The 17,145-nt window shown below is 37.3% G+C and overlaps 1 protein-coding gene across 1 annotated transcript in view; it reads right to left on the bottom strand.

Annotated features, from left to right (window-relative positions):
- The window catches only part of KIAA0825 (KIAA0825 ortholog), a 462,297-nt gene that overhangs the window by 287,877 nt on the left and 157,275 nt on the right, over positions 1–17,145 (bottom strand). The window contains exons 14-15 of the mRNA XM_063604394.1: positions 14,867–14,977; positions 1,868–2,007 (exon numbers count right to left, since the gene is read on the bottom strand). Coding sequence (XP_063460464.1) covers positions 1,868–2,007; positions 14,867–14,977 — 251 coding nt within the window. The remainder of the gene's footprint in view (positions 1–1,867; positions 2,008–14,866; positions 14,978–17,145) is intronic.

Genomic DNA, 17,145 nt, shown 5'->3' with positions numbered 1-17,145 from the left:
GGTTTAATTTGCATGAGTATTTGTATTGGAAGGGCAGGGGACAGAAAGCTCTGGCTGGGTACAAAATCTAGATCTACTCGCTATTTATCAGATATGTGTATCTCTGGGTAAGTAATAATTATCTTCAATGCCAAGTCCTTATGTTTAACATGAGAGTAACAATAGTATATATTTTATAAGATTATAGAGAGAATCAAATTAGATAACACATATAAAATGCTTAGCATAGTGCTTGATAACTAATAAGTGAACAACAAATGTTGGTTATGTGAGGAAGTGGATTCCCTCGTGTGAGTTTTCTCTTTAGGAGAGTGGTTAAGCCTGAAGCTAAATAAATTGCTTTCAGATAAACTTTGTGAGATTTGAGTTCCAAACAGTACTGCTTGGGAGCTAAGGACATAAAATCAGATTCAGGGCTTGGGAGGGAGCAAGCTCTGCCTTTCTGCTTGGAACACAGTGAGGCCTGAGGAGTTGTGATGACCTTTGGCACCACATGGCTTTACAGTTTGGAGAGCACCAGGAGAGAAGCGATATTCTCACAAGAGACACTGCTCCTAAGTGCCTTTTGGGAACCAAACATCGAGATGGATGGGAGAGAATATGGGGAACTGGTCCTGAGCAGATGTGAGAAAACAAAAATTATCAGAAATGACTGGAGCTATTTATACAAGGAAAGGCTATGAACCTCATTTGTATACTAACAGGCTGGTAGGGCCTGATGACATTTGCCTCATTCATATATAAACACAATAAAAATATAAGACAGTGCATGCTAAGGGCAAATAAAGTAGCCAACACAAAAGTTCACTATGAAGTTCAGGGGAGCAAGAGATTAGCGTTAAGACAGAGCATTCAAAGCTCCGAAACATCAGCTGGGCTTTGCAGACTGGTGGAAGCCAAGTTGTTTATGGCAGGTCTTTAAGTAGGAAAGATAGGTGAGCCAAGGTGTGGAGTGAACACATGCTTGGGGCTTTGGGGACAACAACTGTTACAGGAGTAAGTTGCAAGGAAATAGTGGGGAAAAGGTTAGAAAACTATTCTGGGATCATATTTGAATGGTGAAGGGACTTGGGTGCTTCAGGTGTTGGGGAACTACAGAAGAAAGATTTTGATTTGGGAAACCTACAGTGAAACTAGTAATTGATAAAGTTAATCAGGCTTCGCTTGTGGTACGTAATAGGAGAGATGCACAGGAGTATGTGAAAATGGTGAAAAGCTCTTCCTAGATGAAGTGGGACAGCAATGAGATGTAATATTATACTGACATAACATTACTTACCATTTTCTTAAAAAGCATTTACAGGGGAAAAAAAGAAACTAATTAAGAGAAGTATGGTCTTATATTACTCCTCAATTTCCATTCAGAATTTTCTGATGATTACTACTCTGTGCTCCAACGGATATAGCTGTAGGCCACATCTTGCTTGTTTGTAAGTTACACAAGCACCCTTCATGATACACTGAAATTCCCAGTGTTAATCTAATACTCTGTCTCTGTCTGTCTCTGTCTCTCTCTTTCTCTCTCTAGGTCTAATTCAGATTGTGCTTTGGAAATATAACTGCAGTCCTACAATTTTTTTAGGCATTTCAAACCCTGCGTATTGATACATTTCTATATAATGGTAGTTGTGATAGAACAGTGTCATATAAAAATATAGTTTTCTCTCATTCAGAGTCATTGAAATACATTTTTTCAAATAGGTTGGTAAAGCGATTTAATGCTTTTGACTGCTGCTAACCCAGCTGAATGTTGATACATGCTATTGGTTTACATCCTTCTTCCAATGTTTGCCTAGGAAAAAAATGTTATTTAACTCGAGCAATGACTAGGTTTTTCAAGGACATTCTTATAACTACACATACTCACTTGAGCTCTTCAGCAAGATTCTCAGTAAAATTCCATCATGATGCAGTAGGGTTTCCAGAAGCAAGTTCCAGTTACAACATGGCTGGGATAAGAGCAGTTTCAACTGACCCTCGGCTTTCAGTCCTCCAGCTGATGGAGTCCTTTCAAAATGCAAGATAAAGATGGAGTAATGAAGTTAATTTATCTATGAAATTAATAGCCTTAAAGTACAGATGTAATGCTAACTCCTTTAAATGTCAATTCCTCCCAGATTACTCTGAAAATTCTTTCATGCTTACTTACTTTAGGGTTGCCTGGGGAAGGAATTACACTTAATCTCAACTAGCTAAAAGCAAATTAACATTTGGTACCTTGCCAAATTTAAAACTGATACAAAATACCCATGCCTATGTTTCATGGAACTATGTCTGTTTTTGTTTCATGGAGAGAAGAAAAATTACTTATGCATTTTTTGAATGCATTCATTTGTTTATTCACCAAGTATATCAATGCCTACTATGTGCTATTAACTCCTTTCCTTATTGATTGAAAGAAGTTCTGATGAGTTTCACTAGTTTGTAATTTGCTATATAATGTTATTGCAGATGAAAAAAAATCAAAGCTTCTGTCAGGGGTCAACCGTAATCTAATTATTTAATATGTAAAGCCTTACATCAACATTCAATTATCAGAACTGCTGCTATTAAACTGTTACCTACTTGGGTAATCATTTATCAAAGGGAAAGAATTCCGAGGCAAATATGCTTCTGCTTGAAAAATTATCAGTGTTGAACAGAAAATAGAAATCAGGTCTCTCACATCACCACTTTCATTTACCAATGAATCAGCAGGAGAGCAAAGGAACTGATAACATTATTTACTTTTCCCTTCTAAAATCTAGAAACCTAAAATTTAGATTGGCTAACAGTTGCAAAATGGGAAATCAACTTACAAGGAGAACAACAACAAAAAAGGCAGGAAATAGTTAAACTCAATCTGGTGACAGCCTTAAGGACATGGGAATAGGGCGGCATGGGGAAGGGAAGGTGGACTGAGCAATCTAGAGGTGAGAATGGGAGCATCATATGCTTCAGGGTGGAAAGTAATGCAGAGCAAGGGGTATCACTGAGAGAGGCAATCTGCAGCATTATCATTAGCAGATGCAATTTACTGTGTGGTAAGCCATCCAGTTATCAACACAGTCTAGACCAATGGTTTTCAAAGCTTGGGCCCCAAACCAGCAGCATCAACATCACATCCTAATTCTCCAGCCTCATCTCATCAGAAATTCTGGGGCGGGGATTGGGGGTGGGGAGCGGGGGACAGGGCAGAAATCTGTGTTTCAACAATCTTTCTCCAGGAGATTCTGTTGCATGCATGGTAAAGCTTGATGCATGTAGGCAGTGCTTTCTGAAGCACAGGCAGTAGGGTTAGGACCAATTAGCATCCTCTTTCCTGCCTCTGCCTTTGCACAGGTCCACCTTGGCTGCACCCACAATGGGCTAAATGTTTGTGTTCCCCCTCCTCAAAATTCATATGTTGAAACCCTAATCCCAACGTATCTGGAGATGGGGACTTTGAGAGATAACTGGGTTCATGAGAGTGGAGACCCCATGAATGGGATTGTAGTCCTTCTAAGAAGAGGCTGGAGAGTTAGCCTGACCTCTTTCTGCATGAGAATACAAGAAGTTCGCTATGGGAAACCTGGAAGAAGGCCTTCACTAGCATGCAACTGTGCTGTATCTCATCTTAGACTTTCAGCCTCCAGAACCATGAGAAATAAATGTTTGTTAAGCCACCCAATCTATGGTATATTTGTTATAGCAGCCAGAGCTAAGATACCATCCATGCAATAAACTCCCTATAACCTTTCATCTTTATCTTAATCCCACTCTTCCTTTAATTTGCAGCAAACATTCTCTATCCCTGTGAAGTCTTCCCTAAAAATTTCTCTTCATAGTGGCACTTTATTATTTCATCAACGTTATTATTTCATCAACTTACACATTTCAGCACTTTATTATTTCATCAACTAAAGTTTTATCTGTTCAATTCACCCAGATTCGAACTTTGTGAAGACACTTGCTGTATATCCCAAAGCTTCTACTAGTGAACTAAGCACATTTAAAGGCTTTCTAAATGTTAACTGATTGATTTTTCTGCTCATAAATGAGTAGGCAAACTTATAGAAAAAAAATGATGAGGATGCTTTGCCAAAAGGCTGGCTTAAACAAAAGTGAGAAGATTCAAAGACACAAAATGAAAAAGTCTCGAAGCACCTCCCCCTTGGCTTGGAATGGTGTTTGGAACATCTCATAACTTTATTATGCACAAAATCCATCAGCTTGTGTTTGAACCTTGGGCCAACTCAGGCTTCCCATGTAAAACTCTGATAACATATCTCAAATTGGAGTAACTCCTCAGGCAATTGGTGGGGCACTGTTAGCTAGGAAACCTCCTGCCTTAGGTGAGTGGTAAAGAGAGAAGAAGGGTGTTACTAAACTCTAGGGCCAGAGGAATCAAGTTTATCAGTTCTGAACATCCCAGGAGTTCTGAATTACTTTTGCAGATTAGTCTGGGTCTGGCTTTTGCAGTAGTTCCAAATGTGGTGCCAAAGGAAGAACTCACTAGATGAGCCCTTTGGACTAAAAATCTAAAACAGATCCTTACAATGGTTGCCCCTACTTCCATCCTAAACCCTAAACACTGATTCTAGATGCTCCCTTGGGGTTCAATGGATGAAAAATGCTACTTGGTAGTAAGCTGTATATTAAAATTGACTTGGGTTTTGAACATTTCCTACTTATATATTATGCTTGAGTTGAGTGCTAACTTAAGGATCCATTTGATGAACTGAAAGATCCCATTTGGCTGAAGTGTAGAAAGGAAAGGGAATCTTTGAGAGATAGTCTGAAGAAGGAGCCAAGAGCTAGATTGTGGAGAGCCTTAATATCCCAAGGTGTGGATTTTAGGCCCATTGGAGAGTTTAAGGCAAAGGAGTTTCCTGATCTGGTTGCAGTGTGGTGAATGGATTGGAGGTGGTTGGTGTTTTCCTTAGCCCTTCAGTCATGGAATAAAATCATTTGAATGTCACTTTATGCCGCTGTATCTGAATACCTGGTTATAAATAAAATCTCTCATTTACCAGATGGAAAGCTGTTTGTTGACATGTACCTCAATTCTTGGATCTTTCAACTTATCACAGATTTTGAAATGTACAGTAGAATGACTCACTATGAGGAAAAATAAAATAGTACAAACATTCTTCAATCACCAAGCTCTGAGTAATAAATGCATTGAGGAATCTGCGTTGGGCATATGGAGAAGCATATGTTCCCTCAGCCTTTGAGCTGGTGGAGCTGTGAAAGTGAGATTAGCCTTACAAAAAATGACAGAAAGGGAAATTATATATATATATATATACACACACACACACACATGTATGTATGTATCAAATATGTACATGTTGAATTCCACCGTAATACAAAGGGGGAAAATGTTATAAATCCTATAGAACTCATAAATCTTGTACTAGGAGACAGGATGAATTGATGGCTGGGTTGTACTCAGCTTATACTGCAATAAGTGCTGTATTTCTGGGGCACAAATTTGCCTAAAGAATTTTTAAATTCCAAGTAGTAATGGGGTCCAAGCATTATTGGTTTATGAAACTATTAAACTATTTTTATAAAATCATTGTGAAAAATCTTAGCTACATTCAGATATGTTTATGAAAATTCATCAATTAGCTCACATACTTTCTTCAATTTTTTGGTATGTACTCATGCTGCAATAGAATGTTTAAACAAAATCTTAGCTGTATCAGTCATACTGTCCTGACTTCCAACTTGATGTGAGGTAAGGCTTGGGCCAAGAGAAGGCTCTGCAGTAGGGTTCACACTGGGATATGAGTAGCCTTATTGCTCAGGCCACATGACCATGGGGTATATTGTTCCTACCATTTATATATCATGCAGAAGCTGCAAGACTAGCAGAAAATTGGAATGGACTCCAAAATTCACAGCTTGGGAATGACACTCAGTGGTGCTGGAATGCTGTCCCTCAAGACTTGATACTTATTTTTAACCAACAACCATTATATGGTACTGTGGCCCCAACAGACAAACTACATAGATCTGAGAGACGAGGGGTGAAAGTAGGAGCAGCCCCTCCCACCAAAGATTGTGATAATCCACTTGGCAAATTTGTGCTTTCTATCGCAATAACTATAAGCTCTGGAGGAGCAGAGGTTCTGGTTTCCATGGTGGGGTGGGATGGGGGTATACACACCTCTACCAGGGGGACCATTTAGGATCCCACTAAACCTAAAGTTATAGCTGCCATCTGGTCATTTTTGGCTCTCCATGCCAGCAGTCTATCAGGCAAAGAAAGGAATTACTATGCTGGTGAGGGTGATTAACCCTACTTATCATGAGGAGCTGGGCTTGCTACTGCATAAAGGGAGCAGCGAAGTGTATCTGTAACTCAAGAGATTCACCAGGGCATCTCTCAATGCTTTCATGACTGGCAATTATCACATTCAGAAGACTTCAGTAACCAAGTCTGATAAGGGAGTAGTAACCAGGAGTTCAGGTTACTTTGAGGATGAAGGTCTCAGTGACCCCACTGGGCAAGTAACATAAATCGGCAGAGATGATGGCCAATCATGAGGGAAAGATGGAATAGGTGGTAGAAGAATGTAATAATAAATATCACTTGCAGATTCAGAAATATCTGCAGCAGGGGGTACTGTAGCCTGTCCTGCTAAGTCCATTGTCATTAAGCTTAAATAAATGAATAAATTGTAACCAGCTATGACCCTGAAGAATCAATGATAGAATTCAGGGAACCTAACATAGGGAATAAGCAGATCTCAGTGGTGTAAAGGTTAGGGCCATAGAAGACATTCTCAATGACCCCATGTATTAATCCGTTTTCACATTGCTCTAAAGAACTACCTGAGACTGGGTAATTTATAAAGAGGTTTAATTGACTCACAGTTCGCATGGCTGGGGAGGCCTCAGGAAACTTACAATCATGGCAGAAGGCGAAGAGAAAGCAAGGCACATCTTACACGGCAGCAACGCTAATCTAGCACCTGAATCACTAAGACATTGGACAATACTGAATAACTCAGCCATCCTTTTGAGGAGCAGAAGTTAACTCCTTGGTGCCATTGACTATTATTGGTCCCTGTCTATAAGATATTGACCTATTACAGGGAGTTCAGAAAAAGTCTCCCCTAGCAACACATTCCTGACCCAGTAAGAAAGTGGTTCAATATTTCTTCCACTTTATCATACTTGAAGTAAGTCCTTTCAACATGTTTAGATAATTGATAAAACTTGCCACTCTCTGAAACATATAGCTCTTTACTAACAGCAGCTATGAATGATAGTTTAGTGTTTATGTGATGAATGCCACTGAGGCACTTCAGCTCATGGAGTCCTCATGACCCTCCCATGAGAGTATCTCAGAAGTTAAGGGAAGAAGATGTTTCAAGATGGAGGAAGTAGACTGTAGGACTACATGCTGTCTTCAAGAAGATTAATAAGATTGTATTGTATTTATGTCTCAACATCCTCACCAAAATATAAACTGTTTCATATATGGGGAAACTGAACTGAATCACTCCTAGGCTAACTTTCCAAAATCACAAAACTCAACGAGTATGCAAACCAATGTGAAAACCTATAGCTGTTTCCTATCATCACATTGCTGGCTTCATTTCTATATTCTGAATTATGTAATATATTTAAGCCACGATAGAAAAGACATAAACCTTAAGATATCTAGGTCCATATGCTAAATACCTAGTTCAGTTGACATTTTCACTTTTTAAAATAACTGTTCCATAGACACTGACTTCCCTCTGAAAATCTTTTCATACTGCTTGTCCATCCACACTCTGGAACAGCCATTTAAGATCTCTGGTGTTTCAATCTCTCATTACTTCTCTGCTGGCTATTGGCACTATGTCAATGCTTGGCACCTCATCAGAGCACAAGATCACTAAGCTCTTTTCCTCAGTCCCGCAGAGCAGTTTTTCAGCAGCAGTTGGGAGACCAAAAACTCTTTTTGTCCTCCTCCCTAGATATTCTCTCCTGAGGATACTAGAAGTCACCTCCTCATTAAGATGGTGCTTCCCCTGCCTGGGCCTTACCACACAGATCAAATGTTCCCACCATTTAATATAGCACTTATGCAATACAATACTTTAATATAGCACTTAGGGGACACAATACCAGTTTGAATTTTTTTATTCATTCATTCAACTAATATTTATTGTTTAACTTGTATATGCGAAACCATGGAGACATAACAGTAAGCAAAAAGCAGAAATTCCTTGTTCTTATAGAATTTAGTGGAGGACACATATATAGTTTAAGTGATCATACAAATAAAGATAAAGTAACAATTATAAAAACTCATTGAAAGAAAAGTAAAAATGCTGTTAGAAGTTGTAGTAAAAAGGAAGTTAACTAGTCTTTGGGGTTGATAAAAGGCTTCCCTGCAGAAGTCACATTTGAGCTGAGAGATGAAGATAAGCTGGCATTACCTATGTGAAAGAGAAAGACATTTTAGGAAAGGGAAAAGCATATGCAAAGATCCTGTGGCAGAAAGGAACATGGCATAGAAAGAAAATGTAAATGGGTTAATGTGTGGAAAGCAGAATTCACAGAGTAGCAGGTATCAGAAGTGGGTTGAGAAGTGGGTAAGAGTTACATCTATGCAGCTATTGTAGGCTATGCTAGTTTTTTGTACAGATTTAAGGATAACGGTGAATTCATGGAAGGTAAGCCATAAGTATGCCATGATAAAATGTGAGTTTTGAAAATAGATTTGGGTTTGAGAAAACTCTTGCTACAGTTGGAGAATATTATAAATGGAAGTCAACATGTACACAGGAAAAATGCTAGTGGTCACTGGAGTAGTTAAGAGAGAGATGATGGTAGTTGAGACTAAGGTGAAACTGGTACTATGGAGAGTAGATATTAGAAGTTAAAATTAATGAGACTTAGTAATGGATTTGGTGTGTAGGAGAGCAAAAAGGAGGTGTCCAATTGCCTCCTAAGTCTAAGTCTCTGGCTTCTACAATTGGATGGACGTACCATTAGCTGAAATAGGGAATAGTAGAAGAAGATCTGTTCAGAGGGGAATATCCTAAGTCCAGTTTCGGTTATGGTGAGTTTGAGATGTCTTTATGATTTCCAGGTGTAAATTTCAAGAAGGTAGTCATGTATGGTTGGTACCCATATATTATGGATCTGTAGTCTTAGGAGAGATTAAAATTAATGATATGGATTTGGGGGGGCACACAAAGAGTACAGGAAACATAGAATGTTATCATCATCAAGAAAAAAGGTTACAGTATAGAATACTAACAATGTTCAATATTTAATTGCCAGGTTAAAGTATATGAACCTGCAAAGGAAACAGAAAAGCAGCAACAGGAAATAAAGAAGACAAAAGTGGGTAAAAATCTCAGGAGGAAATCAAGAGAATACGTCAAGATGGAGGGAGTAGACAATGGTATCATATACTGTGGTCAAGTAGGCAAATACAATTGATTTCTTTACCAACATGTGACAATATGAGGAAAGGGACTCTGTCTTAAATGTCATTGCCTGCCTCTTTCTTCACCATTGACACCTAGCATAATGCCTTACATGGAGAACATTTTTTGAATGCATTTATTGAAGGAATGATTAAACACATCTTGCTAAACTAAATAAAAGGAAAGACCCACATAGCATGTAATATGAATATAATGAAACCAAAGATAGCTTAATATTTTTAGGGAGGAAAATGTATGTATATAAATACAAAACAGGATTACATTGAATAGAAGCATAGTAGAAACAAAAAGCCCAGTGGAAAGAAATATATACAGCTCAAAATGGACTGGCCATGAATCAAAGCACCATGTTGTCACCATAAAAGAAAATTAGTAGTTAAAATGAATGGACTGTTTACTCACACTGATTATACTTCTTGGACTCAGTGTACAGTTATGACCTACTTAGCTAAGGAAGACCTGAAAATGCTTTTTTAAACCACATGAAGAGGTAAGTTTAGAAAATGATAAAAGGCATTATAATGCAACATATTATAATTGACTAGGACAGCATTCTTTCTTGAACATTTCTATGAATGCACAATATGGTATCTGTGTTAACCTTGAGATTAATACATTTTTCATATGTCTTAGCTTAATCTAGTATGAAACTGATTATCCTTTCTAAATCAACTCACGTTGTTAGCCTATACCACTGCTAGGGACAATGAATAGAGTACATTTTACTTACTGCTTTGAAAATATATTTATTTTCCCTAAAATAAACTCTTCTAAACTCTATTCCCAGGGTTCTAGGAGAATATGAAAAATTGTGCTTTTATCCATTTCATAGTTTTCTCTAGTAAGATTATAGACAAATTTATGGTCCATACTGCTATTTGTACATTTTTAATTCTATTTGTATTCTGAATTTCATGTCCTTTTTGTTTCTTTCCTTCTCAGCCACTTTTAATTAATTATCTTAGTTTATTTAATGTTGCTAAAAGCTGACTTAAATTCTTTCTGAAACAATGTGCAGGTACAAATAAGTAAGCAAATAGATGAATAAATTACTAAGTTCCTTCATGATATTAACTATTTCAGTCACCTCTCCTCTTGACCTTCCCTTTTACCAAAAGATAGGCCTAATATATTTTTTGTTTGTCATCATCCAACTCCTGTATTTCCTTGAACAGTTCATTTTAGTTGCTAAAGTGAAGAATAGAGTTTTGAAGGATAATTTGGGGGTGAAAGACTCATACAGACAGCTGTTACAGGTGAGGGAAATGAATGGAAAGGTGAGATTTTTAAGGTCATATAATGGTGGTCTAGGAATCCCCACTGTAATGTCTGATAAATGCAAATCAATAACTTTAGTTATTTTAAAATTGCTTTTATTGCTGCCCTGGGTTCCTCTGATTGTACAGTGCTCTGAGCACACTGGATTATAAATCACATGGATCATGTCTTTCTAAGCAGATTATATGGACTTAGTTGAAAATATGACACCTAATGGGCAGGGGGGATATCGGTGAGAGTCCTCCTAACATAACTTGCATGGAGAATTTAGAAAGACAAAGGAGAGAACCAAAGGTATTCCAAGAAAGGAAACTGCATAAACAAAGGCCTGAAGCTGAGAATAAGCAACAAATTCAATATTAAAAATATGGAATAACTAAGTCTTAAAGACACATGAGGAGACTGACTTAACTGGAGCAGAGAAAACTCTCCAGGAAATAAGCCAGAAAACTCTCCAACAAGTAAGCCAGGAGTGACAGTGTGGGTGAAGCAGAAGCTACTACAGGTTTCTGAATGAGAGAGAGATATAATGAAAACAGTCTTTTGAACACGTTAAATAATAGTAAAATGGACTAAGGTTGTTATAATGGGGTGGAGAGAAAGGGTGATTCTAAGAGAATTTTGGAAGAAAAATGAACTAAACACAATAATAAACTAGGACTAGAGGAAGAAAAGGCTCAACATGGAAATCATGATCAAGACTGTATTTTGGAAGCATGTAGCAACACTGTTACTCCTAATAGAAAAGACTCCCTGCATGAAGGACAAGGGAAGAAGGGGAAGAAGGGAAAGAAGGATCATTTGAAGACATCGTATTGAATGAAAGTGGGTATTCAAGAAATAACAACAGCTGGACATATACCGTTGGGGTATAGGTAATCACTCAAAGCTATAGATGCAGCACTGGAAATCATCTGTATAGAGGTTACAGGTTAAGCCATGTGAATAAAAGAGAAATCAAAGAAAATAGATTTTCTTTTTGCTTTTCAAAAAATGTATTCACAGGCCGGGCACAGTGGGTCATGCCTGCAATCCCAGCACTTTGGGAGGCCAAGGTGGGTGGATCACTTGAGGTCAGGAGTTTGAGACCAGCCTGGCCAACATGGTGAAACGCTGTCTCTACTAAAAATACAAAAAATTAGCTGGGCATGGTGGCGTGTGCCTGTGATCCCAGCTACTTGGGAGGCCGAGGCAGGAGAATCGCTTGAACCTGGGAGGCAGAGGTTGCAGTGATCCAAGATCGTGCCATTGGACTCCAGCCTGGGTGACAGAGTGAAACTCCATCTCAAAAAAAGAGTATTCATAATTAATAAAATTAAATTATAATCACTATAAAAACTTTGGAAAATATAGACAACTATGTAGATGAAAATTAAAATTGCTTGCAATCCTACCACCCAGAGATAAAAACTATAACCCCACCACTATATATCCTTTCAATATTTATTTTTCTATATGTACTTTTTTATGTGCTCTAAATATGGTAGTAGAGCATAGTTTAACACTTCCTAATGATGTCCCACCTTCCAATAATTGTTAATTCCCTACAAAACAAGAGTCCTCTCACCCAGCAAGTTTGGGGAATCTGCATACTAGATCACTCCTTTGAGACTGTCTTAGTCCATTTTGTGCTGCCATAAAAGAATAACACAGACTGGGTAATTTACAAAGAAGAAAAAATTATTTCTCACAGTCTGGAGGCTGGGAAGTCCAAGATCAAGACACCAGCATCCGGTGAGGCCATCTTGCTGCATCCTCACATGGCAGAAGAAGGGCAAGATAAAATGAACCCATTCCTGTAAGCCCTTTTTATGGTAATACTAATCCATTTAAGATGGAAAAACCCACATGATATAAATAACTTCCATTAGACCCCACCACCCAACACCGTTGCTTTGGGGATTATATTTCCAACAGTGAATTTTGGAGGATACATTCAGACCATAGCAGAGCTAAACACTACATACTAGCACGTCAGAATCCCTACAAAGTTAAGTCACAAAAAAGACCTTACATAATTAATAACTGACAATCTTATTTGTGCAGTGGAATGATTTTTCATGTACACCTGTTAACATCATCCTGAACTGCTCTTCCCTTTGAAAGGCAGGGGTGTGGTTGTCAAGAGCTTAAGCTTTAGAATAGAACAGGCCTGGGTTCAGAGCCTGGCCTCCAGTTTTGTTCTCTCCAGAATGTTGCTGCCTATACAGCACTTTGCACTCCATAAAAGAAGCACCTGAGTACTTACCTTACAGAACTAGTGTGAGGTTTTAAAAAGATATTGTATGTAAAGCACTTAGCACTGTGTCTGGTACACACTCATCACTCTAAAAACTGAGTTGGCTTTGGTAATTTCATCATTACTAATCTCAATTTCCCCCCTAACTTATCTACCACAATTATTTCTCTATGTAATTATTTTTCAAAACCCAGCCCTTTAATCACTCCACAGTAGTCTATTATGCCACTATTCCATACTGAATTGTTTAATGCTACAATGTAGAACATTTATTTCCATTTTTTCTCTTACAAATAATGTGCCGATGGATATCTTCATATATAAAACTTTGTCAACCTCTCTGATTAATTGCTTATAGTTGATTCCTAGAAACAGAATTGTTAGATAAAAGGGCAAAAATATTTTTAAGTTTTTAATACGTATTACTAAACTGCCCTCATGAATTTGCATCAAATTTCATTTCCACTATGAGCTGAATAGTCCCCATGTTCTAGTCTTTGTGTTAGGATAATAATGGAGATTGATTGCTAAACAGAACAGAAAGAAAAGAAATGTGCATTTTTGCTTGCTGTAGATATAGAACAGAGAAAGAAGTTAATATAAGAATTAGTGTTTGAAAGATAAGCCCATTTCCATGCTGATTTCCAGGACTCTAGCTGGGTTGATCCGAGCAAGCTTGGAAGTGGAAGTCTTACAGAGTTATGCCTAAAAGAGAATAACTCCAGTGGTTCCAGATATAAGATAAAAGCGGGCAGTAAAATAGGTTAAAGCAAATGTGATAATAACATGGAGAACAGATATGTTTATAGACTTAGGAACTCATCAAATGACACAGCTTGTTTGCTTGACTCACACTGTAAGAGATCCAGTCGTTTGTTACTTTTGCAACAATGAGTATTAAGGAGTTGGCTATTTAATTCGTAATGAAATAAAATATATTTATGGGCAAGATGGCAAGATATATTTACACACAAGATGACAGAGCATTGAGACTATTCTATTTCTAGGACTCAATCATAAGTAATTAACTAGAAATGTAGACAAAGTTTTCCATGTAAATGAGGTAATAACAATACATTGAGGTCCTTGAAGATGGGGTCTATGTCTCATTAATGTTGGATTTTTCATTACCCATATGGAAATAGGCACACATTAGGCAAACAGTGTAAGTTTGTTGTGTCTATGGAAACTTCTGTATATGAGGTTTTCACACCCTCTATTTATGGGTGACAATCTTGTTCCTCAAGAGAGAGATATAGTCAGCTTAGATGGTAAAATAGCTGATAGTGTATTTCCAAGATGAATCAAGAATGTATGGGGATTAACAATATCTCCTTTAGCTGTACATGATATTTTTATTCTCAGATACCAAGGAAAGGTACTTTCCAATGTTATATTTAGCAAGAAATCAAACTGCCATTTCACATAATGCCACAAAATGCCATCAGATTACTCTGGAAGCACATTTCATACTTTAAATGATTTTTCTTGTTTTTAAGTGCTGTTAATTAAATAATAAAAGTGAAAGATCCTATTCATAATTTAAAAAGTTACTACTCTCTCAACTTCTACCTAAGGCTCTGAGTTAGTTACATGTCTATGTTTGATAATTAGCTTGAGAACTGCCAAATCCCCAGTCATAGATCAAGAAAGACAGGTTTTAAAATAAAACTAAATTCCAAAAATTTACAGTTTTCCATTACATCACTAAAGCTATAAGCTAGTAGAATAATCATGAGGCCTATGCCTTTGATTCTTGAGCTAAGAAAAGAGAAATAATACTCTTTACTTACCTGCCAATTGTGAAAAGTCGTAAGTTCTTTTTGTAAGATATAAGTTCGTTTACATCCATTGATAAAAATTTCTATTAAATTTTAAAAGGAATCATAGAATTATAGATAGTATGGCATTTAGAGGCTCTCACCTGAGTAAAGAAGGGTAGAAATGTGATATGCAAGAAACCCAATATAATGGTTGCTTAAAAAATGATTTTAAGGAATCTGAAGCAGACTCATCCAGGCCATGCTGAAAAGTCCTAGGGAAATACAAATAATTAGTTTAGAATATACAGGAAGCATTAACTATGACAATTGAAATAACTTTTGATTTTTACTTAGGATTCAGTTAATGATTTTTTTTTGTTTGTTTCTTTGTTTGGAGACAGAGTCTTGCTCTGTCGTCCAGTCTGGAGTGTAGTGGTGCGATTCCGGCTCACTGCAACCTCTGCCTCCCAGGGTCAAGTGATTCTCCTGCTTCAGCCTCCCTAGTAGCTGGGGTTACAGGCACACGCTGCCACGCATGGCTGATTTTTTTTTTGTTGTTGTATTTTAGTAGAGATGGGGTTTCAACATGTTGTCCAGGCTGGTCTCGAACCCCTGAACTCAGGCAATCCACCCGCCTTGGCCTCTCAAAGTGCTGGGATTATAGGCGTGAGCCACTGTGCCCGGCTCAGTTAAAGATTTTTACACAAAATGGTATTGTGCTAGAATGGACAATGCCCCTACTTCATCCGCTTGGGATTTATGTTAATAGGTGGCTCAGGGGCCAGGTGGGCAAGTCAGCATAGCCATGAAAAACCACAAGTTGAGATTTAGAATTTTTACGAACCTCTATAAAACAATCTTTACACTTGGGGAAGGTGTAACAATACCATTATCATTTAATTTTTAAAAATCTCATGTTATATAATTTGTCATGACAAAACGATGAAGAATAGTACAATGAATATTACTTATGTTTCCCATGAGTAGTATTTTTATGTCCCATTGTTATTTTCTTCAACCTGAATCCAATAAATGCCAGTATTTGCTTCATTAATGTAAAAATGTTAGCATGATGGTACCTCTTTTTAATCTTTAAAGTGATTTATAAATATTAAATAATTAATTAGGATTTATAATTAATTTTGTATGCTCCTAAGGATCTAGAGAGGGCTTATAAAGAAGAATTTAATTGTAAAATACATAATTATACTTTCAAAATTAAAACAATGTAACCCGAATATCTGATCTACGGCTATCAACAGTTACTGTAACATTTTTCTAGATTGGCTCAAATTCAACTCTAAATCTTGACACAATAGAAAAGCATTTGTTACATAAAATCTTTAGCAGATAACTTGGCTAGTAACAAATGTATAACAACAGGAGATTATATTTTCCTACACAGAGTTAAGAGTAATGACTGGGAATGCTTTAGAAATGGAATTTTTGAGGTAGTACCATCTCTCTTTATATACAGTACAGGAGCAATAGTGTCTTTTGATATCCAGAACAGATTTCCATTTTGAAAATCCACCTTTATCTTTTCACTCCACATCTTGCTTGTTGTATCCTCATGCTTTTTCAAATCTGACCCTTCTCTCCCCCTGGTTGTCTTGCTAAATAGAACATCTTCTAATTAAATAGACTTGGACATTTTTTAGACTTTAATATATCATCTTTTCTTTAAAAGGCTTTTTTTCTCACTAAATCTCAGATCAAAACAGAAATTCCTTAAATAGGCTTCAAAGTCAGGCTGTAATATTTCCATCCCATGTATTCCAGTATGTGAGCTAGAGAAGTAGGCAGAAGCCAGACCAGGTACCAGGATATGTTTTTCTAAGGAGTTTGGACTTAGTACTGGCAATAAAGAATCACTGAAGAGTATATAGCATGGGATTAACACTAGCAGTTTTACATTCTAGAAAAATAACTTTAGCAGTAGTGAGGAGAGCAGGTTGGAAAGAGTCAGGCAGGAGAGAGGGAGATAATGAAGGCAATATTGCAGTAGACAGGTCAGAGAGGATAAGACACTGAACCAAGGTAAGAGACAGGAGATAGTAAGTAGTAGACAAATATAAAACATGTTAAATTCACAGAACGAACAATATTCATCTCCTAATGACATGGAGTTGGTGATGGCATGAATGGGAAGATAGAAGGAGAAAATTAAGGAAAACGAAGAAGCTTAGGATACATTGCAAGTATTTTACTTAGTTTTAGGTATGTTAAGGGGGCTGCGGACATCCGAAGTACATCCAAGGCATCCAATAGTAATTTGGATTTACTGATACAGCACATACAAGAGCTGTCTGGTTTGAAGATATCAGTGTGGAAGTCATCAACATAATGGTATAGCCATAGCAATGGGTGAATTCACACTACCCCCCAACCCCCCGCCAAAAAAAAAGGAACGTAAGATGTAAAGATCGTCAAAGATAAA

The sequence above is a fragment of the Pan paniscus genome, chromosome 4 (genome assembly GCF_029289425.2).
Source record: "Pan paniscus chromosome 4, NHGRI_mPanPan1-v2.0_pri, whole genome shotgun sequence".
Lineage (NCBI taxonomy): Eukaryota > Metazoa > Chordata > Mammalia > Primates > Hominidae > Pan > Pan paniscus.
The sequence above is the reverse complement of the archived record's forward strand: the minus strand, read 5'-3'. Positions and strand labels throughout refer to the sequence as shown.